Source organism: Bos mutus, chromosome 22 (assembly GCF_027580195.1).
Source record: "Bos mutus isolate GX-2022 chromosome 22, NWIPB_WYAK_1.1, whole genome shotgun sequence".
NCBI classification, from domain to species: domain Eukaryota; kingdom Metazoa; phylum Chordata; class Mammalia; order Artiodactyla; family Bovidae; genus Bos; species Bos mutus.
Genome location: NC_091638.1, coordinates 56629925 through 56656305, shown reverse-complemented (window position 1 = coordinate 56656305; position 26381 = coordinate 56629925). Strand labels below are relative to the sequence as shown.

The 26381-nt window shown below is 40.7% G+C and overlaps 1 protein-coding gene across 3 annotated transcripts in view; it reads right to left on the bottom strand.

Moving 5' to 3' along the window:
- RAF1 (Raf-1 proto-oncogene, serine/threonine kinase) overlaps positions 1–26381 on the bottom strand; it is a 75976-nt gene that overhangs the window by 27166 nt on the left and 22429 nt on the right. For all 3 annotated transcript variants that reach the window (XM_070359235.1, XM_070359237.1, XM_070359236.1), the window contains exon 2: positions 2926–3158. In XM_070359235.1, the coding sequence (XP_070215336.1) occupies positions 2926–3132 (207 nt within the window). In that variant the 5' untranslated portion in view covers positions 3133–3158. The remainder of the gene's footprint in view (positions 1–2925; positions 3159–26381) is intronic.

The following is a 26381-nucleotide window of genomic DNA, read 5'->3' as shown; positions in this document are numbered from 1 at the left end:
TTTCCTCCTCCAGAAACTATCATAACTACCATTTTACTTGTGAAATTAGTCACTGTAGCTAGCATCAGCCTCATTTCATGAAGGTCAGGAACAGAGGCTCAGAATATTATGTAACTTGTCATGATACAGCTTATAAAAGGCAATACAAGGATTTAAATTTGGGCCTCGTTGTCTTAAAGGCCTAAACACTTAAACTATTGTGCAAAACTAAGGTTCCCAGTCTGCAGGCAAATGGGTAGACAGGGGTGGAGAAGACAGGGGCAGCAACACCCGGAAGCAGCACCAGAGGGTCTTCAGCTGCCCGACACAGTCACACTTCCCACTTTCTTAAGGTCAGAAAATTAATGAGAAAACTCACTTTGCAAACAAAAGATTACTGCTGAAATAAGGAGATTATTATTATTATTCTTTATTTTGCCAGTCATTAAAGTTTCATTTCCAGGAAAGGGAACAAAAATAAATTTACTCAAACTTTAAATGCCTTTGAGTTTTGCCTTCAGTTTAAAAATGTACCTTAATGTATGACACCGTAACTGGCAGGCTCTTTAGGTTTCACAAAAGTAAAAGGAAATTTCAGTAAAGAGGAGAGAGTGGAACTGTTAGAAAGAAAACTCTGCACTGCACTTCCCAACCTTGGAACACAGAATAAACACAAGGCACCGATTCTACACAAAGAACAGAGGGCGGGAAAGGATGACGCCTGATGTTCTGAACAGAGGTTCTCCCGCACCGCATCGGTGCAGGACAGTCACACACCAAGCACGAGTAGCACAGCTTCACTTTCTGGTTTCAGGTGGTGTTTCCCCCACCGCCTCCCAGAATAGGAAGAAGGTTTTGAGCAGTAATTTCTTAGAAAAGTTGAGATTTTGTGTCAGAAGCTACACAGGAATAACTGGCTAGTCCAGGGCCGTGGAAAAAAGCTTGGTTTCCAGGCTACCTCCAGCTTTGCCCCAGAACCTAGGAAATGTACTAAAATAATTTTTTTCCAGGTAATTTTATTTTCTTCTATATACTTGACTGTGTATCAAAAATTTTTAAATGAACAGTTTGCTTTAATACACTGAACAAAGTTTGTAATTAGCCAGAAATGTCTAAGGGGATTTCTAAAAGAGCCCTTTGAAATACATCCCCATTAAGAATGTACTATATTCACCTGACACCAGTCAGAATGGCCACCATCAAAAAAATCTAATACAAATAATAAATGCCACAGAGGGTGTGGAGAAAAGGGAACCCTCCTACACTGCTGGGGGGAACGTAAGTTGATACAGCCACTGAGAAGAAGAGAATGGAAGTTCCTTAAAAAACTAAAAACTGAACTACCATTATGATTCAGCAATCCCACTCCTGGACATATCTGGAGAAAATTATAATTCTAAAGATACAGACACCCCAACATTCACTGCAGCACTACTTACAATAACCAGGTCATGGAAAGAACCTAAATGTCCACCAACAGAGGAATGGATACAGATGTGGTACACATATATACAACGGAATACTACTCAGCCATAGGAAAGAATGAAACGCTCCGTCTGCAGCAACATGGACGGACCTAGAGATTGTTATACTGAGTGAAGACAGAGCAAGACAAACACTAACATCATGATATCACCTTCACATGGGATCTAAAAACAGGGTACAAATGAGCTTATCTACAAAGCAGAAAGTTAGATATAAAAAACAAGTCTAAAAAAAAAAAACAAGTCTATGGTTACCAGAGGGTAGGGAGGAGGAGGAATAAATTGGGAGACTGGGACTGACCTATACACACGACTATATATAAAACTGTAACTAGTAAGGACCTGCTGCAGCACAGGGAGCTCTACTCAGTACTCGACAACGGCCTATACGGGAAGAGAGTATTAAAAACACCGGATCTATGTCTCTGCATAAACGATTCACCGTGTTATATATCTGAGACACAATATTGTAAATCAACTACATTTCAGTAAATATTTTCTTTAAAATGTACTATTTGTTTAGGTGAATTGTCAGAAAAGACCGTCTAGGCAAGACTAAGTCGAAGGAAGGCCAAGAGCTAGAAAGAAAAAAGCAAGGGGGTGTGAAGAGAATATAAAGCAATAAAATCTACAACTAGAAACTCAATTAACAAAGACTCTAAGTAGAACCCTCTTACACTGTTGGTGGGAATGAAAATTTGTACACACACGAGGAAAAACAGGATAGAGGTTCCTTACAAAACAAAAACCAGAGTTACTATATGATCCAGCAATCCCACTCCTGGGCACATATCCAAAAAAGACATAAACTAATTCAAAAACATACATGCACTCAGTGTTCACAGCACTATTTACGATACACAAGACATGGAAACGACCCCAGTGTCCACCAATGTATTACTCAGCCATAAAGAAAAATGAACTACTGCCATTTAAGATTATCATACTAAGTGCAGTCAGTCAGAAAGAGAAAACAAATATTATGTAATTATCATTTAAATGTGTAATCTAAAGACAGATGAATCTACATACAAAATCAAAACAGACCAGTCATAGAAACCAAGCTTATTACCAAAGGAGAGGGGAAAGAAAGGTGGGATAAGTCAGGAGTGTGGAATTAACAGAAACAAACTGCAATACATTAAATAGATTAGAAACAAGGATCTCCTGTATAACATGGAGAACTATTCAACATCTTGTAATAACGCACAGCGGAAAGTTATCTAAAGCATATATATATGCTGGAGTCACTGTGCTGCATGCCTGAAACTCACACAACAGTGTAAATCAACAACACCTCAATCCAAAACAAAGGTGCGACTACAAGACACTAAAATAAAATTTAAAAATAAAGACTCTAGTGACAGTGAAGATGTTTGCTATCTATAAGATGGGCAACATGATCTGTAATGTTTTTATAGGTGATGGACAGCTACATTTTAGGAGAGGAATGTTTACGTACCACTGTTCTTTGCTTGTTTGGCAAAAACACACGGATAGTGTTGCTTGTCTTAGAAGGGTCCGTAAGTTTGCCATCATCTGACGCCCGACGCTGATAGCCAAATTGCTGAACTATTGTAGGGGAGATGCAGCTGGTGCCGTCAAACACCGTGTCTTTGAATCCGAAACCGTTGCTGATCGTCTTCCAGGCGCCCTGTATGTGCTCCATTGATGCAGCTTACGCAGCACTTCAAGCTAACAAAAAAAATAATAATTCTTGAGTAAAATTAATTAGCTCAACAATACAATATACAGAGTAACTGTGAAAACAGTACTATGTGGGTTTTTTTGTAGGTGACATATTCTGCTTAAATACATTATTCAGAAAACTTCTATTATAGTATATAATAGACAGACAACTCAAAAATGAACAAGATGGGGACTAGAGATCAAAAGACTCATCAAGGGTTATACAACCAGGTAAGAGCCAACATGGAACATAGCCTAGGTCTAGTCTAATGCTTTTTCAGTTCCACTTTTTCTTTTGTTATTGTATATTAAGCACAAACTACCTTTGAATATTAGTAACACATTAGTACTATGAGAAATACAAAAAAAAAAGTGTAAGCCATCATTTTCTGCCTTTGAAGAACAAAAAGAAACCAGTTTTTGTAAGATGTGTGTTAGACACTTTATATATAAATTATCTCATTTAATCTATAATAAGGACCCAGAAAGATTTTAAATACCTTCCTCCAACCATGCTTTAATTTTTAAACAAATGAGGCAGAGGAAAACCATGCTACCTGCCCAAGAACATCCAGGTTGCTAAGTAAAATAACCAGATTCTGTATCTGTTTATATATAAAGTACATGAACTTTCCAACATAACATTCATTGGAGTCCAATTTTAGTGTGGAAACAAAGCTTACAAACAGATGCAGAGATAGTAACCTAACAAAAAGTAATCAAATGTTTTAATAGGGCAACAAGAAAACCGCAGTTGAAGTCCACAGACATTCACACAATGAAAGTAAGTTGGAGATACTCTGCAGTGAGGCCGTGCCATGCCCTGGCACCGGCTGGGAGTCAGCCACCATGCAGAGGTGACAGGGGGTCCACAGCCATACCACCCTGAAGGCAATCAATCTCGGCACAAGTGAGAGGTGCTTCCACCTTTACAGAACAGTGAGGTCGACAGGGAACCCATCCTTCTCAAGCCTTCCTCCTTCAGAAAGTTGTTTTATCTTATTATCAGCATCGTCAGCAGTAGTTACCATTTACTAGATGCCCACTACCTATCATGAGAATGAGTATATGCTGCATACACCCCATTCATATTGTCCACCCTGATCCTTAGGGGATACTCTAGGTGGAAATGACATCCATTTCACTCTACCTGGCAAAGATGGGATTCAGAACTGGGCAGCTCTATCTGATTCCAGAGTCCTTACCTTGTCATACGTGAACTGACACTTGAAATCATTTAGTCAGAGCTAAAATGGCCCAGAGTTAAAGATCATTTAATCCAAACATCTTGCTTTGTACCAGAAGCTTCTGTCTGCACCCCCACTATGCGGTAAGCTCTTTCTCACCTCACATGCCTGAATCCAGAAGGGACGATAGATACTAACTATTCTGAGCTGACAGCTGAGGAAACTAGAGAAGTTTAGAGACAGCATCACTATCTGGCATCACTCTCATAAAGTCTTGACAAAATTTTTTGGAGAATATTGTGAAGTCAAGTGGGCCTTAGAAAGCATCACTACGAACAAAGCTAGTGGAAGTGATGGAATCCCAGTTGAGCTATTTCAAATTCTGAAAGATGATGCTGTGAAAGTGCTGCACTCAATATGCCAGCAAATCTGGACAACTCAGCAGTGGCCACAGGACTGGAAAAGGTCAGTTTTCATTCCAATCCCAAAGAAAGGCAATGCCAAAGAATGCTCAAACTACCACACAATTGCACTCATCTCACACGCTAGTACAGTAATGCTCAAAAGTCTCCAAGCCAGGCTTCAGCAATATGTGAACCATGAACTTCCTGATGTTCAAGCTGGTTTTAGAAAAGGCAGAGGAACCAGAGATCAAATTGCCAACATCCGCTGGATCACGGAAAAAGCAAGAAAAGTTCCAGAAAAACATCTATTTCTGCTTTATTGACTATGCCAAAGCCTTTGACTGTGTGGATCACAATAAACTGTGGAAAATTCTGAAAGAGATGTGAATACCAGACCACCTGATCTGCCTCTTGAGAAATCTGTATGCAGGTCAGGAAGCAACAGTTAGAACTGGACATGGAACAACAGACTGGTTCCAAATAGGAAAAGGAGTTCGTCAAGGCTGTATATTGTCACCCTGCTTATTCAACTTATATGCAGAGTACATCATGAGAAACATTGGGCTGGAAGAAGCACAAGCTGGAATCAAGATTGCCGGGAGAAATATCAATAACCTCATATATGCATATGACAGCACCCTTATGGCAGAGAGTGAAGAGGAACTCAAAAGCCTCTTGATGAAAGTGAAAGTGGAGAGTGAAAAAGCTGGCTTAAAGCTCAACATTCAGAAAAACGAAGATCATGGCATCCGGTCCCATCACTTCATGGGAAATAGATGGGCAAACAGTGGAAACAGTGTCAGACTTTATTTTTCTGGGCTCCAAAATCACTACAGATGGTGACTGCAGCCATGAAATTAAAAGACGCTTATCCTTGGAAGGAAAGTTATGACCAACCTAGATAGCATATTCAAAAGCAGAGACATTACTTTGCCAACAAAGGTTCGTCTAGTCAAGGCTATGGTTTTTCCTGTGGTCATGTATGGATGTGAGAGTTGGACTGTGAAGAAGGCTGAGCGCCGAAGAATTGATGCTTTTGAAGTGTGGTGTTGGAGAAGACTCAAGAGTCCCTTGGACTGCAAGGAGATCCAACCGGTCCATTCTGAAGGAGATCAGCCCTGGGATTTCTTTGGAAGGAATGATGCTAAAGCTGAAACTCCAGTACTTTGGCCACCTCATGCGAAGAGTTGACTCATTGGAAAAGACTCTGATGCTGGGAGGAATTGGGGGCAAGAGGAGAAGGGGATGACAGAGGATGAGATGGCTGGATGGCATCACTGACTCGGTGGACGTTGAGTCTCAGTGAACTCTGGGAGTTGGTGATGGACAGGGAGGCCTGGCATGCTGTGATGCATGGGGTCGCAAGGAGTCGGACACAACTGAGCAACTGATCTGATTGTTAAAAACAAAAAAACTATTAAAAATCTGAAATGTTCTTAAAGACTAACTTGGTAATTCAATGATGCTCCGTGGTTAAGACTCTGCACCGCCAATGCGGGGGCACGGGTTCAGTCCCTGGCTGGGGAACTAAGATCCCACATGTCGCAGGGCACAGCCGAAAAACAAAAAAGAGATATGGATAAGCATCTTCACTACAGGGTTGTTCTTTCCTTGAAAACCTGGGGAAAAGATGGATACTTAACAAGAGAGACCTTCATGTGAACTCCCATGTGACAAAGTCGCTCTGTATGTGCAGAGATACAAAAAGCAACCCAAGGCAAAATGAAAATGTAGTCTGAACCTCTTTCATACTAATCTAGAAAGGAGAAAAATCTAAAATCATTTTTTAAAGGTGAAAAATCTAGAGTAATAAACAACGTGCCAATAACTATTTCAGCCAATAACTAAATATATTTAGTATATATAAATTTTTACTTTATATATATCTACGTTTTGCTTTTTATATTTTACTACTACACGAGAAGCCTATCTGTGTAAGGGGGAGGGACAGGACAAGATCCTACAGCCTTCAAGGGGCAGGACCATGACGCACTGCCTCCCATTTCTTTCTGACACCACCCAAGCTCCAACACATTCCTAATTCTATTACCATGAGGTCACTTTTTAGGGACATCTACAGCTTCTTTTCCCTAGACCTTTTTGCCCAACTAAACAGAAAAGACTTATCTGAGCATCTCAGTAGCCTGAAAAGGTGTGGCTCAGAATAAAAGCTAAACTCCCATCAAGCTGCACAGCTCAGTACTTCTGAACGTTCTGTTCCCTTCACCTGGAAAGCCGAAGCCTCCACCAACAGCCAAGCTGTCCTTTTCAGAGCATTAAGGGCTTTACTTAAAATATCATTTAGAGACGCTTTCTCCACCCTAACTGTAAGACTCCACAGCCCTACCCCCATCAAATAACCCAGTCTTTCTTCATGCCACTTACCACTTATGTTAACTGTTTACAGATTTTGGTCAGTGCCTCCCACCCTTTTTCTGCTCCATGCCAATCTTGCCAGTGACTCCTGCCAATCTTGTTCACTACTGTATTCTTAAGTCCTTGATACAGTACCTGGATCACAAAAGCACTCAAATATTTATTAAATGAATTCAGTTAGGAACCAGAATAATGCTGCAAAAAAGTATATTTTAAAAGAAAAGACCTGTCAAGAACTAGTAAATGTAAATTAAATCTCCATCTGGTAGTACATCTTTTAAAAAAAAAAAAAAAAAACCCATTATTCAGCAAAAGACAAACTGCAATAAACTGCATTCTGCATTATAATCTATTGGCTAAAGAACCCACCTACAAGACTTACTGCTACTGCTAAGTCACTTCAGTCGTGTCCAACTCTGTGCGACCCCATAGACGGCAGCCCACCAGGCTCCCCCGTCCCTGGGATTCTCCAGGCAAGAACACTGGAGTGGGTTGCCATTCCTTCTCCAATGCATGAAAGTGAAAAGTGAAAGGGAAGTCACTCAGTCGTGTCCGACTTCTAGCGACCCCATGGACTGCAGCCCACCAGGTTCCTCCGTCCATGGGATTTGCCAGGCAAGAGTACTGGAGTGGGGTGCCGTTGACTTAACTGCAGCCTAAATTCAAGATCATAGTTATTTTATGACCAATTCTGTGTCCTACTGTAGGCACTTAGAAAATAACGCTGGTACTTAGTAGGAACACATTACAATAACTGTTAGTAAAAACTGACAAAAGCAAATCCACTCTAATTCTCAAGTTTTTGATTATTTATCATTCATAACTTTGAAGTTTCCATGTCTATATCAAGACCACTTACAGGCTAAGAAGCATGCTAAAGCAGTGCCTTTTTCATGCCACTCACAGAACACGATGAACCCTAACTGTAAGGCACGCTGAGATAAGCAGACAAGACCAGAAAGGCTGAGGGCCCTACCAGTTGCCCCAGTGCTGACCTCTGTATCACAGGAAGCTGTAAGCCAAAGTATTCTGTAATCGATTAACAAGAAAGGATACACATCTAAAAATAAGAATAAAGAGTCTTCTAAAAAACCATATAGCAGCCAACATACTTCAATATTAAATGAAGACATTCAGAAACCCCATTGATACTACTCCCAAATGTAAAAGTATGCACACTGTAAATATAAATCTAGTTTATAATATTATGATCTCTCCCTCTGATCTGTTGACCAAATGCTCTAAGTTAAAATATATATATACACAGCCACACATATCCTAAAGATATCATAAAATTAGACAGTCCAAAGTAGAAATCTACTTCTGATAGTAAAAGGTCTTTCACAGTTCCCAAGAAAAGTTTCAAAACAAACACATTCTCTTATGAATAGAGAAATTCATTATATCAGAAGAAATAATTTAAAACAAGACATATATACTTCCCTACAACACAAGAATATAATAAGAGGATTATCATTCCTAACATACAAAGAACTCCTGAAAATTAATAAGAAAATTTTCAAACTTTAATTACAGAGTATTTCATATTTTCATATTTAAATAGAAAAACTACTGGACATTATTGCTAAAATTGTAAATTATTCATCCATAAGATGGGTCCAGGGCTTCCCTGGTGGCTCAAATGGCAAAGAATCTGCTTGCAATGCAGACAGTGTTGGTCGCTCAGTCGTGTACAACCCCATGGACTGTAGCCCACCAAGCTCCTCTGTCCATAGGATTCTTCAGCCAAGAATACTGGAGTGAGTTGCTATTCCCTTCTCCAGGGCAACTTTCCCATCCAGGGATCGAACCCAGATCTCCTGCATTGCAGGCAGATTCTTTAATCGTCTGAGTCACCAGGGAAGAGACCCAGGTTTACTAGCTGGGTCGTCAAGAAGATCCCCTGGAGGAGGGCATGGTAACCCACTTCAGTATTCCTGCCTGGGAAATCCCATGGACAGAGGAGCCTGGTGGGCTACAGTTCATGGGGTCGCAAAAAGTCAGATACGACTGAGTGGTTAACACTTTCACACTTCTCAAGATGGGGCCAATGACATCATCTTTTAAAAAATACTTCAAAGGACTAAATGTGCTGTGTAATACCAAAAGTAAATCAAACATTTAAAAAAAGAAGTTTAAAATGTTCATAAAGTATTTCTTGGTATTTATCCAACTTTTTCAATCCTTACTTATAAAAGTGTATTGTGTAAAAGAGGATTGTTCAGTACGCCATTTGAAGATAACTTTGGAAACAAAAAGTTTATATGGAACCTAATTTTAAAAGCTCCTTTCTGTCCCATGATTAAAAAATAACTTTTTAGATAACTCTCTTCACAAATACAAAGTAGTAGCTTTATTATGTCAAAAGACCCTGATTGTACACACTTCTGTGTTTATATATATATATATAGTGAGACAGCCTAAGAATTTGTATTCGACAAGCTAAACATCGACCTTTTACCAGAAAGGACACAACATATTCACAATCTCATTATGATAGCAAACTGCTATAATTTTAGGAAGCCTACAATTTACTTAACATGAATTCTAGCCTATTCTAGAACAGAACATTCTAGAACAGGCTAGGCTCAACTGGTTTCAAGCTGCTTCCTTCTGCATTCATACCCCTTCTCCTCCAGTCATCCCCATTACAGAACAACACAGAAATCAAACCTAGATCCTACTCTACTTTGCTTCCTCCATGACTCTTCCATTAAAGATGTGCCAAAATGGGCTTACCCCCAAATCCAGTCTCTGAAAGACACCACAGGAGTTGACATTTTATGATTAAAGGGGGGGGGGGGGGTGCAATTCATTAATTAATAGGTATCATAGCTTTCCTGAGTCACTTAGTCTATATCTGTTAATCATTAGTTGATCCAAATTTCCCTAAATCTATTACTTCTAGCATAATTTCTGAGGCTGACAGCCTCCATAGGTTCACCAAAAAGTCTGCCTTTTATTGACTTCATGCTTCATCTATCACACTGGAATTTGAAGGTTTTGTAGTCTAAACTCTTTTTAAAGCCGAATCTTTCTATTTCAAAATGTTTGCTTTCACTATCATAGTTCACTTGTCATAATCATTCGACCTCACTTATTCTCTGCATGAATATTCTTTTAGAAAGTTAGAGAATGATATCTATCCTATATCTAAGTTAAAAAGTGGTTTAGAAATTCTAATAGTACTGAGTTTCATGGGTAGTGGTTTAGTTGCTAAATCATGTCCAACTCTTGACTCCATGGACTGCAGCCCTCTGTTCCAGGCTCCTCTGTCCATGGAATTCTCCAGACAAGAATACTGGACTGGGTAGTCATTTCCTTCTCCAGGGGATTTTCCTAATTCAGGGACTGAACTCAGGTCTCCTGCATTTCGGGCAGATTCTTTACCATCGGAGCCACCAGGGAGTTCGGGAGCGAACGAAAGAACCACACTAGAAAGCACATTGCCCTGAATTATGCAGCAAGGGGACTCAAGGAAGAGTCGAGGACCAAACCCTGAATAATCTGCTAAATTCTATCTTGAGATCCATTTCAGCTGCCTTCTCTGGGCCCTCCTGGTTGGTACAGTAGTGCCCCATCTTAGAAAGCTTAGCGTGCTGCAGTTTCAGTTACCCGTCTGAAAATATTAAATAGAAAAGTTCAGAATGAATAATTCCTAAGCTTTAAACTGCACGCCTTTCAAAGCTTTTTGATTTCTGAGTAGTGTGATGAAATCTCACACCAATTCGCCCCCTCCTGCCAGGATGTGAACCATCCCTCTGCCCGGCACACCCACACTACATGTTCCACCTGCTCTGTAGTCCTTTATCGGTCTTCTGGGTTATCAGGTGGGCTGTCGCAGCAGGGCAAAAGTCCAAGAGTTGTGATGCTGGCAATTCGAATATCTCTTACTGGGCCTAATTTATAAATTAAATTTTATCATATGTATATATGTATGTACAGCATAAAACAGTACAAGAGTTCTGAACTACCTGTAGTTTCAGACACCCATGGGGGAGTGGGGGGCAGACACTTAAGAAAGTATCCTTCACAGGTAAGGGGGGACTATTATGTAATTAAAATAGTATCCAGCATGCATCAAACAAGGACAGAATAAGTACCTTCTTAACAGCCAGCTTCTTCAAGGAAGACTTCCAAAACTTAAGTCTCTTTCTCTCCCAGACTGTAACTCAGCACTTTTTCACACTGTGGAGTGTGACCCCTAAGTGTTCAGAATATCATTTTCATGAGTTATGACCAGCTTTCTCAAGTAAGGTAGAGCAGAGTGTATCCATGTAGCAGAGTTAAGTATTACTTTGAGAAATCTCTGACTCAGGTACACACACATCATAAAATGTATTCCTTAGTATAGATCACTGCTGCTGCTACATCGCTTCAGTCATGTCCAACTCTGTGCAACCCCATAGACGGCAGCCCACCAGGCTCCCCTGTCCCTGGGATTCTCCAGGCAAGAACACTGGAGTGGGTTGCCATTTCCTTCTCCAATGCATGAAAGTGAAAAGTGAAAGTGAAGTCGCTCAGTCGTGTCCGACTTAGCGACCTCATGGACTGCAGCCCACCAGGCTCCTCCGTCCATGGGATTTTCAAGGCAAGGACACTGTCGTGGGGTGCCATTGCCTTCACTACTAAGTCTGAAAACTGCTGGTGTAATTATAAAGCTCAGAATCCCTACCAGAGCATTCACTTAGTTCTCAAGTGCATTTATCCACTCAGAATATATCTTCTTGTGCTTGAATGATCAATTTTTTTAAGGATCCATGTAGTCTTAGATTGTCTTTCTTAGTTTTACCAATGAACGCTCTCCATGTGCCTGCTAATTCCACCTTACGTTCGTACTAAAACAGTCATTTCTGCTAATCCATGTGATTCTTCCAGTTTTCATGTATTTCACTGCCAAGCAGACTCAAAGAAACTCAGTATACTAAGCCTTCATTCTTTTCTCAGGTTCCATTAAGTTATTTTGTGACCTTATTTATCATTCTCATAAATGACAGAACGATCTCTGTTCATTTCCAAGGCAAACCATTCAGTATCACAGTAATCTAAGTCTATGCCCCAACCACTAATGCTGAAGAAGCTGAAGCTGACCAATTGGTTCTATGAAGACCTACAAGACCTTCTAGAACTAACTCCAAATAAAGATGTCCTTTTCATTATAGGGGACTGGAATGCAAAAGTAGGAAGTCAAGAGATACCTGGAGTAAAACAAGTTTGGCCTTGGAGTACAGAATGAAGCACGGCAAAGGTTAACAGTTTTGCCAAGAGAGCACCCTGATTCTAGCAAACACCTTCTTACAACAACACAAAAGATGACTCTACACATGGACATCACCAAATGGTCAATACCAAAACCAGACTGATTATACTCTTTGCAATCTAAGATGGAGCAAAGTCAGCAAAAAGAAGACCAGGAGATGACTGTGGCTCAGACCAAGAACTTGTCATTGCAAAATTCAGACTTAAAGAAAGTAGGGAAAATCCACTAGGTCATTCAGGTATAACCTAAATCAAATCCCTTATGATTATACAGTGGAGGTGACAAACAGACTCCAGGGATTAGATCTGACAGAGGTGCTGAAGAACTATGGGATGGAGGTTTGTAAAACTGTACAGGAGGCAGTGATCAAGACCATCCTCAAGAAAAAGAAATGCACGAAGGCAAAATGGTTGTCTGAGGAGGCCTTATAAATAGCTGAGAAAAGATGAGACGTGTAAAGGCAAAGGACAAAAGTAAAGCTATACACACCTATGCTGGGAGGGATTGGGGGCAAGAGAAGGGGACGACAGAGGATGAGATGGCTGGATGGCATCACTGACTCGATGGACGTGAGTCTGAGTGAACTCCGGGAGTTGGTGATGGACAGGGAGGCCTGGCGTGCTGCGATTCATGGGGTCGAAAACAGTCGGACACGACTGAGCGACTGATCTGATCTGATCTGATACCCACCTGTATCTATGGAATCCAGAGTTCCACAGAATAGCAAAGAGAGCTACTGTGACATTTGTAAGGCATGGAACTTGTACTCCCATGATAAAGTCTCATTTAAACATATATGTAAATATATTTATCTGTTTGGTTGTGCCAAGTCTTAGTTTCCAGCATGCCAAATCTGTTTTTTCCCCCAGTTGCAGCATGTGAGATCTCAGTTCCCTGACCAGGAATCGAACTTTGGTGCGTTGCATTGTGAGTCCAGTCTTAACCACTGGACCACCAGAGAAGCCCCTATGAAGTCTCATTTACTAAATTAGTTTACTCCATGTTGAAGTTGTAATATTTCATTCTCTCTCAAAATTGCCCTTCCTCTTTGTCGTCTCATTTATCACTCCTTACAATGATCATTGTTGCTGTAAGATCTTGTTTCCTATTCTTTTCTGCTTTTAAAGGAAATACCAAATAAGAGTGTGGGGTTAAATCTATTTCACTGAACTTAATGCAGATTCCACTCCCAATTTAAATCCTTCTCCAAAGTGGACGTGAGAAAGATTATCCTCACTCAGAGTCTCATAATTTTTTTTTTTAACCTCACTTCTGGAGAGTTCCAGAGATCAAGTTTCTGGATAGCAAGCATGAGAACCTCAAAAGATACAAAGTAGGCTTCCGGAAGTCTTTGAAGGCAGCCCCTATGTAGAAAAATTCTACATGCCTCTACTGAGCTTTGGGTTCTTTGTGATGTCCTTCAGGTAAACACTCTTCCCATAAAACCTCCTTTCTTTGCTTCCTATTCATAAAGAATTTACCACTCTCTCTTGTGTTTTTATATTGCTATTATTCACATGCATGCTATTAATAGCCCTTCCCTAGTTATTCACATGTCTGCATCCCTATTTGGCTATAAGCTCCTTGAGGACAGAGCACACACATGCCTCTCTGCTTCCCTTTGTTTCCCCAGAACTTACTATTACCACAACACATGACTCACAGGAGTTATTCAACGAAGACTTCAAATCAATGAGATGGTTGTTACAGAATCCACAACATATTAAACATTTAGATTTATGTAAATTATTAAGGGAAAGGGCTATTTTTAATATGTAATATAAGATTATAACCACAAGCAAGGATCCACGAAAAATACAAATACTTAACAAAGACTAGTTATCTGAACAGTAACAATGTTGGTTTGTTCTCTATTTTGACACCTGCCAAAACTGACTAGGAAACGAGACATATTCACCAAAAATGAATTTCTTAAAATTCTGTACCAACTATACAGCAAGAATAACATTAGCTAATTGCTACTGCGTTCTTGACATTTCAGTATTACAATACTACTGAGTACAGACTACAACACGCAGAGTAATATTGAATTTTCCACATTTCATTATGTAAGTATCAGTTCTTTAAATACAATCTCTCATTTAAGCCTCCCAAGAACTCTATAAGAGATACTATTATCCTGATTTTGGAGATAAGGAAACTGAAGGCCAAGAAAGTTAAATAAAACTGTACAAGGTTACACAGTAAGATAGAGAGCCAAGATTACTGACAGAATATCTGAGGTCAAAAGCACTCACAAGTTTTGCCAGAGCTTTATCACACTATCACTCTTTATTCTTCAGGCAGATAAGATCAGTGCATTTGTGTGGCAGGCTGCTGCTCAGATGAGGTGCCAGATCTCAACCCTGTGGCTGCCTGCTCTAGCTTCCTGCTACTGGCTCCTTCCTTCCACTCTGATCAGTTGTTTTTATTACACTTTTATTTAAAATATGATATAATTAAATTTGGGGAGGGGCATAAAAGAGGAAAGTTACCCATAACCTTATTCCTCCTGACAAAACATTTTTGGATACCATCTCCTAATATTAGAAGCACGGTACATTGATGTCAGTTCAGAATCTACTTCCACCTTTTATTAGCTGTGTGGCCTTTTGCCAAATTACTTAATTTCCCCTATACCAATTTTTTCACTCAGTCACATTACGGAGCAACTATTATGTACCAGACACTGTTTTACTCTAGATGCCTGAGTTAACTCAGTGAATTAGAGACAAAGACCCTCCGGAGAAGCGGATCTTCTAGAGGACACATACAAAACAAAGTAAATTACATAACATGATAGCTGGTGATAAGTGCTGGGGGAAGGGAGACTTGCAATTTATATAGTGAGGTCAGAGTCGGTCTCACCGAGGAGGTGGAGTTGAGTGAGGAAGTCAGGAGTTTGACTTGCAAGCTGCTGGGGGGACAGTCAAGGCAGAAGGAGCAGCCAGTGAAAACCTACAGGAGGAGTGTCCCGTGCACAATTAGCAAAGATCATGGAGCTCAGTGAAGTGAGAGTACAGCCGGGCGAGGGGGCGATGCGGTCACCCCAGGTCACCACTGGAAGGACTCTGTCTTTTACTGAGGGAAATGGGAAGCCACTGAAAAGTTTTGAGCAGAGAAGACACACAACCTAAGGTCTTAGAAGGACTAGTCCAGTTGCTACATGTAAATAAACTACATGCGCAGTAGACATCCAACTATGAAGTTCAGAAGATGTCTGTGCTGAAGGATTAACTCACTGAGCTGTCATGAAAATGGTTCAATATTTGTAAACGGCTGTGCCTGATGCTGATATTGCTGTTGCTTCTGCCTTACCAAGGCCACTCAGCACGGAGAATGAGAGAGGTGGAAAACGAGCCTGTGCCTCAGTGTGCCGTGTATACAGACAGACCAGGCTGAAGGAAGGGGCTCTCCTAAATCCCGTGAAGTGGGGAGTCCTGGGAGCTGAGCTACCGACTTTCACTATTTAGCAATGCTGTCTTTAGGGCTAACTGTGGCCTCAATCCTGTCCATACGTGTACATAGGCACAACTGCAGTCTCAACCCAAACACTGTTACATTATTCCCCTTCCAACTTTAAATGTTTGATAATTCTTTGTCTAATCATACCCCATTGTGCTGCATATAATTCATCCTTAACCTACTCTTAAGTCACATTTTTTTTTCAGAGCTAAAAGTCTCTGAAATCAGAACATATGATAAAAACAATGCTGTGCCTTACTTGTCCCAACAGAGAACCTGAAAAGAATACCATCAGGTATGTAAGTATTTTGCTTAATAACCTAGGTATGAGATACTAGGTCAAAAGGTAAGAATTATGGATGAATGCTGCTACTCTCACAATTTTAATATTTTAAAATTGGTCTGGGATGAATTTTTGTCTTTAAGATAACCTTATTTTCTGAAGCAACTGGTGGCTATTTTCTCTGATCTTTTTACCACAGGGTGGCGGGGGTGGGGTAGGGGGTTAGGGTAGATCTAACCCGGAAAAGGAGGGTTGTGCTATTTCATTATCTTAGAGGTGACAAAGACTTCTGACAGTTTAGAGAGGGTAAAGATACAGACTGATAAAGGCAACACCAATGGGTGTAACTTTCTTAAGAATTTCACATTAGGTCAGCTTTCCATCAGCAGGCTGGGTACTGAGTAAGATTATTTTGTGTTTTTTATACTCCATGGAAGAAAAGGAGCACTCAACAGCCTAATTCCCAAGGAGGTCTCTTAGACTCTTCTAATAAGGTGGCTCAGGTGTTTATTCCTGGGAAAAGTACAACAGAGGGTCTCTACACTGGGAGGCTTCAGGTACAGTTGAAAGCATGGGTGCTATTCTGAAAACCACGCTAATGGAATGCCTGAAAGCAGAGACCCAAGAGCTTCTTCCACAGCTGGGCAACCAGGCTCAAAAAACACCCAACATTAGCTCCCCTACCATACAATGAAGCTCAAAGACAACAAGCCTAACCCAAGCCTAACCAATTGAAAGATTCCAATCAGCTATTTAATCCAATCCTTTTAGAAATAAGACTGCCAAGAATTATCAGACACTTTAACATGGATGATAAAGACCAAAACACAATAGGAAACACATACACCCCTGCATGACTTGAGCTATCAGACTAACTGAAATTATCACAACAGACCCCATCAAATGCTCATTGCACTAAATTTTACAGTAATGGGGTAACAGAAAATTCCACAAACTTCTAGAGAAAAAAAATAAAAGGGATCAGGAATTGGAATGGCTTCAAACTTATCAACACTGGAAGCTAGAAAAATAATGAAGAAAAGACTCCTAAATTCTAAAGGGAAATTATTTCCAATTTAGAATAATCACCAAAACTATTGTAGAAAAGAGGTATTTTCTGACATTCATTACTAAAAATATTTTACCCTTGAGATCCATGTCTCAAGGGATTTGTTACATGATTAAGAATAAATCAAGAAAGAGATGAGATATAGGGAAAAGGGCATCTAACACAAGAAAGAAGAAAAACAAAATCCCCAGGCCAGTGGGCGGAAATCTCTGATTCACACCTGTGCGTCAGGGACAAGAATCCATAACTGTGTGACCCTCCGTAGCACTGTGAACTGCCACCAACGACACTCACCTGCACGATGGCCTTTTCTTCAGGGACAGAGGAGAGAGAGGGGAGGGGGAAAGGGGTAAGGGAGGAAAGGTGGGGAGAGAAGAGATGGAAGCAAACAGCCCACATTTTTAGTTTTACATGATCCTATACTCTTCATATTTTTTTTAACTGAAGTATGGCTGATTTACAATGTTGAGTTAAGGTCTGCTGTACAACAAAGTGATTCAGTTATACATACGTATATTCTTTTTTATATTCATTTCCATTACGGTTTATCACAAGATACTAAAGTTCCCCATGCTGTATCATAGGACCCTGTCTGCCCACCCTGTGTACAATTAGCTTGCATCTGCCAAGCCCACACCTGCACTCCATCCCTCCCCAAGCCCTCCCCTGGGCAACCACAGGTCTGTTCTGTGTCTGTGAGCCAGTTGCTGTTTTGCAACGTTGCACCGTTGGGTAAGTTCACTTGCACCGTACTTTAGAGTCCACATACGGGTGACATCATGCAGCAGTAGTCTTTTTCTGACTTACTTCACTCAGTATGATAATATCTGACACCATCCACATTGCTGCAAACAGCATTATTCTTCTCTGCTGCTGCGTGTATTCCAGTGTGCACGTCTTCATCAGCCACGCATCTGTCAACGGGCATTAGGCTGTTTCCATGTCTTGGCTTTTGTGAATAGTGCTGCTGTGAAGAAAGGGGTGCACGTATCTGCCCAGGACTGGGACTGCTGGCCCGTGTGCATGCGTGCGTGCCTTCACTTCAGTCATGTCTGACTCTCTGTGACACCATGGACCAGAGGTTGCCAGGCTCCTCTGGCATGGGATTCTCCAGGCAAGAATACTGGAGAGAGTTACCATGCCCTCCTCCAGGGGATCTTCCCAACCAAGTATCTCCTATGTCTCCTGCACAGCAGGCAGATTCTTTTACCCACTGAGCCACTTGGGGAGTCCTGATGGGTCATATGGCAACTCTATTTTTAGTTTTTTGAGGAACCTCCATACTGTTTTGGCTGCATCAACTTACATTCCCATAAACACTGTAGGCAGGTTCCCTTTTCTCCATACCCTCTCCAACATTTGTTACTTGTAGACTTTTTTAATGATGAGCATTCTGACTGATGTGGAGTGACATCTTCTTATAGTTCTGATTTGCCTTTTTCTAAAAATTAGCGATGTTGAGCATATTTTCATGTGCCTGAAGGCCATCTGTCTGTCTTCTTTGGAGAAAAGAAGCAACAGTTAGAACTGGACATGGAACAACAGACTGGTTCCAAATAGGAAAAGGCTGTATATTGTCACCCTGTTTATTTAACCTATATGCAGAGTACATCATGAGAAACGCTGGACTGGAAGAAACACAAGCTGGAATCAAGATTGCCGGGAGAAATATCAATAACCTCAGATATGCAGATGACACCACCCTTATGGCAGAAAGTAAAGAGGAACTAAAAAGCCTCTTGATGAAAGTGAAAGTGAAGAATGAAAAAGTTGGCTTAAAGCTCAAATTTCAGAAAACGAAGATCATGGCATCTAGTCCCAACACTTCATGGGAAATAGATGGGGAAACAGTGGAAACAGTGTCAGACTTTATTTTTCTGGGCTCCAAAATCACTACAGATGGTGACTGCGGCCATGAAATTAAAAGACACTTACTCCTTGGAAGGAAAGTTATGACCAACCTAGATACCATATTCAAAAGCAGAGACATTACTTTGCCAACAAAGGTTCGTCTAGTCAAGGCTATGGTTTTTCCTGTGGTCATGTATGGATGTGAGAGTTGGACTGTGAAGAAGGCTGAGCGCCGAAGAATTGATGCTTTTGAACTGTGGTGCTGGAGAAGACTCTTGAGAGTCCCTTGGACTGCAAGGAGATCCAACCAGTCCATTCTGAAGGAGATCAGCCCTGGGATTTCTTTGGAAGGAATGATGCTAAAGCTGAAAACTCCAGTACTTAGGCCACCTCATGCGAAGAGTTGACTCATTGGAAAAGACTCTGATGCTGGGAGGGATTGGGGGCAAGAGGAGAAGGGGACGACAAGAGCATGAGATGGCTGGATGGCATCACTGACTCGATGGACGTGAGTCTGAGTGAACTCTGGGAGTTGGTGATGGACAGGGAGGCCTGGCGTGCTGCGATTCATGGGGTCGCAGAGAGTCGGACACAACTGAGCGACTGATCTGATCTGATGCCCGTTTTTTGATTGGGTTGTTTTTTATTCTTGAGTTGTATGTTTGTATAGTTTGCAAATAAGCCCTTGTTGGTCTCATCATTTGCAAATACTTTCTCTCCTTCTATAGGCTGTATTTTCATTTTATTTGTGGTTTTCTTTGCTGTACAAAGGGCTTCTCTTGTGGCTCAGCTGGTAAAGAGTCCGCCTGCAATGCAGGAGGACCTGGGTTCGATCCCTGGGTTGGGAAGATCCCCTGGAGAAGGGAAAGGCTACCCATTCAAGTTTTCTTGGGGCTTGGGGCTCCCTTGTTGCTCAGCTGGTAAAGAATCTGCCCACAAAGTAGGAGACTTGAGTTTGATCCCTGGGTTGGGAAGATCCCCCTGGAGAAGGGAAAGGCTACCCACTCCAGTATTCTGGCCTGGAGAATTCCATGGACTATACAGTCCATGAGGTCACAAACAGTTGGACACGACTGAGTGACTTTTTCTTCTTTCTTTGCTGTACAAAAGCTTTTAAGTTTGATCCGTTTATCTTTGCTTTTATTTCTACTGCCTTGGGAGACTGACCTAAGAAAACATCAGTACAATGTATGACATGATCCTATATCCCTTTCAGTACTGCTGCTGCTACTGCTAAGTCTCTTCAGTCGTGTCCGACTCTGTGCGACCCCAGAGACGGCAGCCCACCAGGCTTCCCCGTCCCTGGGATTCTCCAGGCAAGAACACTGGAGTGGGTTGCCATTTCTTTCAGTACACTCTTCGTTACACAGGAGCTAGTGAGAGCTGGGCTGCACCTTGATATATTCTGGGTGGTTGATCAACATGAACAGAATAGTCGGTCTAGCAACACAGGGTTTCCCAAAGCACAGGCCATTCATCATTCATGGTTTACAAGGTGATTTTAGAGGATTTGTGAACATGACATAAAATAACACTGAATCAATCAGATAAAGATTATGATAAAGAAGAATTACCAGTTTGGGATCTTTAATACCTCTTTAACACTTCTTAATCTCCATTAAAGAAAAAAAAGCCACTGACAAACTCTAAAAATTAATACTGTTGTTTTATTATATTAAAATAGTAGCAAAGGAATACAGTACTATATGGATCCCATTCTCCCGGCAGCTCCTTTTGGATTCATTTTGACTGTGTATTTTGAAAGTGCACATAACATAGTTCCCTCCATTTTTGTGCAGAAGAAGTCAACGCAAGAGAGTAAGTCATCAGCATCCTTGATGCTTTGCCCCTGCAATTTCAGGTGATGCTAGCACCAGGCCCTTATCTCTGTAACTCTACAGCCTCAAACTACTTCACTATTTTTAAAGTTCCAGGAATGCCCAGGCAGTCAGTCCAGTGGTTAGGACTCCATAGGAGGCACAAATTCAATCCCTGGTTGGGGTACTTAAGATCCCACAAGCCTCCGGGCATCACCAAAAAAAACAAACAAACAAACGAGTGAGCTGTTTTAAGAGAATATATTGAACAAGCACTACTATAGGTGGTTCCCTGCTCTGGTAAAAGCCAGGAAGATAGCACTTCAGTGACTGAGACGGGTGAAACGCTGGTCTAGCAGAGGCGATACAGTCTTTAAAAAAAGACCGTGTACTCTGCCATTACTTATCTGTCAGGCTTTTAAGCAAGTCTGAACAATAAAATCCTAGTAATCGAATCTAGAGGGTTTCTCAGCCTAACGATCCTCTCTTCCTCCTAAGAGACTTTCATTATCCTGCACTTGCAGGGGTTTCTTCTATCTCCTCCACTTGCTTTGCTGGCTTCTGTTCTTCCTGCCTCAAAACCATGCATGCATCTCAAGACTTCTCAACTTTCCAAGTGTTCCACAGCCTTTCCAGTCTGGCCTATACCCACTGCCTCCATCAATGAAAAGTGTGGCAAACAACACTGATGTCTCTCAACCCCACATTCCTCTTTTGAGAACTTCCTTCCTTCATTCACAGGAATAAGCCCCAAGCAGTGACGTTTATCTATTTATATTCATGACCCCGCCCCTTGAGCCCCCACTACAACTGAATGGAACAAGCAAGTGGAAACTTGATTTGAAACTGAGAGACTATAAAGAATGATCCTTTGAACTGAGAACATAAAAACTCAAGAGCTATAAGAATGTTGGTCCGTGTATGTTCAAAGCAGTCAAAGCAAGTTTGCTATTAAGAGAACAATATTCTGCAAACTGACCTACAGATTCAACACAATCTCTAACAGAATAGGCTTCTTTGCCAGCTTCTTAGTAGATATTGCCAAGCTGACTCTAAAATACATATGAAAATTCAAGGGCCCAGAATAGCCAAAACAATCTTGAAAAAAAACAAAGTTTGAGGAATCATACTTAGCAATTTCAAAACTTATTACACAAAGCTACAGTAATCAATGTGGTACTGGCATAACGATTTAGAGCAACAGAACAGAAATAAGGAGGGCACCAGACAATTCAGATACCCACATGCAAAAGAATGGAGCTGGACCCCTACTTCAGAGAATATGCAAAAATGAAACCAACAGATGAAGATCTAATTAATGTAAGAGCTAAAACTATAAAACACTTCAAAGAAAACAAAAGAGGAAATCCGGATGACCTTGAATTTGCCGGTGGTTTTTAAGATATAATACTAAAGACACAAGCAACAAAAGAAAAACGTAAAATGGACTTCATTGAAATTAAAAACTTCTTGCTTCAAAGAACACAATCAAGAAAATAAAAAGATAACCAAGTGTGGCAGAAACCAATGCAATTCTGTAAAGCATTTAACCTTCAATTAAAAATAAATTAATTAGTTGAAAAAAGGGGGGAACCTGCAAATCATGTAACTCATAAGGGATTTACATCTAGAATATAAATATTCTATAGAATACAGGCTAACGAATTCTTAGAACCCAATAATAAAAAGACAACCAAATTTCAAGACGGGCCAAGAATCTGCATAAACATTTTTCCAAAAAAGACACAGAAACAGTCAAGAACACGCAAAGGTGCTCAACATTACTCATCTTTAAGGAAAAGAAAAATCAAAAACATAATGAGACAGCACTTTACATGACTATTATCAAAAAGAGAGAAAGAAAAAGGGAGAAAGGAAGGGAGGGAGGGAAGTGTTGGCAAGGATACAGAGAAAGTGAAACTCTTGTGCACTGCTGGTGGGAAATGTAAAATGGTGTGTGGCCTTTACAGAAAACAGTATGGTACTTCCTCAAAAAATCAGTTACTATACGATCCAGCGAGTCCACATCTGGATGCAGACCCAACAGAATTGAAAGCAGGAACTCAAAATACTTGCATACCCATGTTCACAGTATTATTCCCAACAGCCAAAAGGTGGACACAAGCCAAGTGTTCACTGACCAGTGAAATGATAACAAAATATGCTATACACATACAACGAAGTATCATTCAGCCTTAAAAAGCAAGAGGATTTTGATACATGCTACAGCATGGATGGACCTTGAGGACATTATGCTAAGTGAACTAAGCCAGTCATAAAGCGACAAATATCCTATGCCTCCACTTACATGGCACACCTAGAGTAGTCAAATTCATAAAAAAAGTAGGATTGTAGTTCGCAGGGACAGGAGTGGGGAGTCAGGCAGGGAGGTTAAGGGTACAGAGTTTCAGTATGGGATGATGGAAAAGTTCTGGAGATGGATGGTGGTGATGGTTTCAACATACTGTAAAGGTACTTAATGCCATTGAACTGTGCAGAGATTTATATTATGTGTATGGTACATGGTGGTAAATTTGTTATGTTTTACCACAATAAATTTTTTACAAATAATGTTTATAGTTGCCTAAACCTACCATGTTTTTTTTTTTAAAGATAGCATGTCAAAACACCATTAAAGTCACTGATGGTAAATTTGGAGGCTCTGGGAAAGCCCATGCATCTCCCTGGACCTCATGGCTTCATCTTAAAAAGCAGGTGCAAAGGACTAAATCAGACCTACCTCTAACTTGGAGTCTCAGAACTCCTGTGAACCCCAAATGTCACAAATTGGAGTGGCCAAAAAGTTCACTGGGGTTTTTCCATAATATCTTACAGGAAAACCCAAATGACCTTTTTGGCCAAACCAATTAAAAAAAAGAAAAACGCCTCCGGGAATTCCCTGGTGGGCCAGTGGTTAGGACTTCATGCTTTCACTACTTTCAATCCCTGGTCAAGGAACCAAGATTCCAAAAACTATAAAAATAAAACATTCAGGTTACTTGCAATATTTCCAAACTAAAACTAATAATCTATTCTTTTACCTTCCAAAAATCCACTCAGAGCAACAAAAATCATCAGGCTTCTCTATCTACTGCAGACTGGACCTACAGGACTTCAGGGCAGACTTGCAGGTTATTAGAACCTTTGATGTTGCTGCTGTTATGAAGTCGCTCAGTTATGTATGATTCTCTGCAACCCTATGAGCTGTAGCCCGCCAGGCTCCCCTTTCCATGGGATTCTCCAGGTAAGAATACTGGAGTGGGTTGCCATTTCCTACTCCAGGATCTGAGTCTCCTGCTTGGCAGGAGGATTCTTTACCACTCAGCCACTTGGGAAGTCCATCAGAACCTTAGGACATCAGAAAGTTCACAGGAGCATTATGCCTAACCGCCAAAAGGTAGAAACAGCACAAATAGCCATCTTGTGATGAATGAATAAATAAAATGTGGTACAGTCGTCCTTAGGTATCTGCAAGGGATTTGTTCCAGGATCCCCTGCAAAGTCCAAGGACACTCAAGTACCTTATATTAAATGGTGTAATATTTGCATAAAAACTACACACATCTTCCAAACTTTAAATCATCTCTAGATTACTTAGAAGCAACTGAACAACAACAAGATTAATGCAATGTAATACAAATACAATACTTAATGCAATGTAAATGATACGTATATAGTTGCCTTGACAAAGGAACAAATTCAAGTTCTCCTTTTTCGAACTTTCTGGTAATGCCTTCAGGTAAACAGCATTTCCCAGGGAAGCTCTTCAGAGTAACACATGAGTTCACATTTCACTGGCCTCCAGTGAGTCACTGTGAACAAATCATTAGGTCCAAATGGTTGGCCTTTACAGACTGACTGAAGCAAATCAGGCTCTCCACTAGAGCTAAAGATGAGATGAGTCTCATTAAAACTGAATGGCTACATAATAGGGAATAAGGGCTGACAGTTCCTCAGAGAAAAATATGGGTACAGTTACAATGAAAGGGGGTTAACAGAAACAAACAACAGGTGTCCACTTCACCAGTTTTCAGATGACAATCACCAAGATCAAGGGTTTGTTAAAGGAAGGAGCTTAGAGATGTATCCTTAAATTGACCTACTGTGCATACTCTTAAAGGTAGAATCAAAACTCAGGTAATACCTTTAACTTCAAGCTTCTCAAACATTGCCACTATTTGTAAACACACGCTCGCACAAATCAGGCAAGCGACACAGGTCTTCTTAAGCCCTTGTCACTCTGTTCTTCAGCAAATCTTAGGGGGAGATCCTTGACCAGGCAGGGGACAAAATACGACGTTTTCTTGTTCAATCGCTTCTGTGGAACACATCTATCACTAGGACCAGGAAAATGGAATTTCCAGAAAGCAAAATATGAGAAAATATAAAAGGAACAGACTTGACAGATTAAAAAAAAAAAAAAAAACCCAGCATCTTTTAAGCATCTACTGCAAGCTAGGTCCTAAGCATATAGTATTCAAATGCTATTTCATTTAATCCACATAACCTCTTATGTTACCTGCCTCTTCTGCCCAAAAAAAAAAAAAAGAGTTGGAAGAGATGACCTATATTGACCCTTCAGCTCTAACACCTTGTAATGATTCTACTGCCATGAAAATCTAACAAATACTACAATTTTCTGATACAGAATATCCTTCCCTAGCTTTCCAAACTGACTATACAGCAACCTTCTCTTAATGATTTGTAAGTTACTGTAATGAGTAACCTCTGGTTATCTACAGAATATAAATATAGCAGATTTTCCAAAAACAATAATTTTACTCAGATTTGAGTTGGGGAGGTTAATAAGGTAATTACAGTTTTAAATACGGGCTTCCCTGGTGGTTCAGACGTTAAAGATTCTGCCTGCAATGTGGGAGATCAGGGTTCGACCCTTGGGTTGGGAAGATCCCCTGGAGAAGGGTATGGCTACCCACTCCAGCATTTCTTGCCTGGAGAATTCCACGGACAGAGGAGCCTGGCAAGCTACAGTTCATGGGGTGGCAAAGAGCTGGACACGACTGAGCGACTAGCACCCACACAGTTTTAAATATTTTTATAACGTATCTATGATGAAGTAAAAGTCAAAGACCAAAGATTTAAGATGAAATGTGACTTCAAAAAACTTTCATGTTTAAAGAGTAGGCATTTAATCTAATATTAGCGGTAGTTTGATGGAAAAGCTTCAAAACAATAATGACAATCAATGTAACAGACAACAGAGTTCTGTGTCTTCTATTTCTCAGATTCTTCCTGCACTCTAGCTGCCAGAACCACTTCTGACTTGACAGTATTTCTGCTGATTTCCCTACTCCTCAGCATTTGCTCTTGACAACCTGATTTGAGAAAGAGAGGAATCAAGCCTGTATATTAAGCAGAACAATAGGAAGAGAAAGAACCTAGTCTACTAGGCCAGAGAGTGAAAGTCGTTCAATTGTGTCTGACTCTTTGTGACCCCATGAACTGTAGCTCACCAACTCCTCTGTCCGTGGAATTCTCCAGGCAACAATGTTGGAG